This window comes from Empidonax traillii, unplaced genomic scaffold (genome assembly GCF_003031625.1).
Source record: "Empidonax traillii isolate 1590-97213 ecotype Southwest subspecies unplaced genomic scaffold, ASM303162v1 scaffold937:size346366, whole genome shotgun sequence".
Taxonomy (NCBI): domain Eukaryota; kingdom Metazoa; phylum Chordata; class Aves; order Passeriformes; family Tyrannidae; genus Empidonax; species Empidonax traillii.
In genome coordinates, this window is record NW_020956130.1 from 62,306 (window position 1) to 63,095 (window position 790).

Below are 790 nucleotides of genomic sequence, written 5' to 3' on the forward strand. Positions count from 1 at the left end.
TTTACACTACTAACTGTTCATAGCATAAGACACATAAATCCTGAAATAAGGGAACTTGGTGTACTAAGGACAAGGGACAGGTTTTTTTTCCTGGCTGACTATTTTTCTTGGGATCCTGAAGTCCAACAATTAACAACCTCTGCTGTCTCCCCCTGTGGCTTACAGGAGGGCTAATTATTGAGCTTAATAATACCTTCTGTGCCTTCAGGCTCTGCCTGCTCCTCTCTTGGTTTCTGCTTGAACTTCAGGTTCCCGTAGTGCATGACTGCCCCTGTCAGCTTGTAGATGGCTGTTCTCTCATCAGCAGTGAAGCCCAGGATGTCAATGGCACTCTGGTAATACAATGAGCAAAGTAAAATATTTGTGTGTTATGTGATGTATGACCTATGCCTGTTGACCTGTTTTGTACATTACTCACATCTGTTGCCATCAACTCCTCCTTGTCATCAATGCTGGGAACACTGATCTCACCTTGACTCACAAAAGGGAAATCATAAGGGTTGGTGGTGATGAGGAGCATTTCTGAAAACAAATGTGTACATGGGTTAAATTTTATACTTTTTGTAATGTAGTTAACTCTTGCTGAGACATCCTCCGCCAAAAAAGTCGGTGATGTCTCCTACCAATTAGCTCTGGCTTCTTGTTGGACATGATCTGATAGAAGATGTGGTAGCTTCTTTCCGCCTTGAGCTGGAAAGTGACTCTGGACTTCTCCAGCAGATCTGCCCAAGAAGGCAGAAAGAGTCAGGCACAGCAATGCACATGGAGGTGGGAATTTGGGAAGGGATGG

The 790-nt window shown here is 44.1% G+C and overlaps 1 protein-coding gene across 1 annotated transcript in view; it reads right to left on the bottom strand.

Moving 5' to 3' along the window:
* LOC114067591 (myosin-1B-like) overlaps window positions 1-790 on the bottom strand; it is a 32,320-nt gene that overhangs the window by 28,492 nt on the left and 3,038 nt on the right. Inside the window, exons 4-6 of the mRNA XM_027903147.1 lie at window positions 624-722; window positions 419-522; window positions 194-332 (exon numbers count right to left, since the gene is read on the bottom strand). Coding sequence (XP_027758948.1) covers window positions 194-332; window positions 419-522; window positions 624-722 — 342 coding nt within the window. The remainder of the gene's footprint in view (window positions 1-193; window positions 333-418; window positions 523-623; window positions 723-790) is intronic.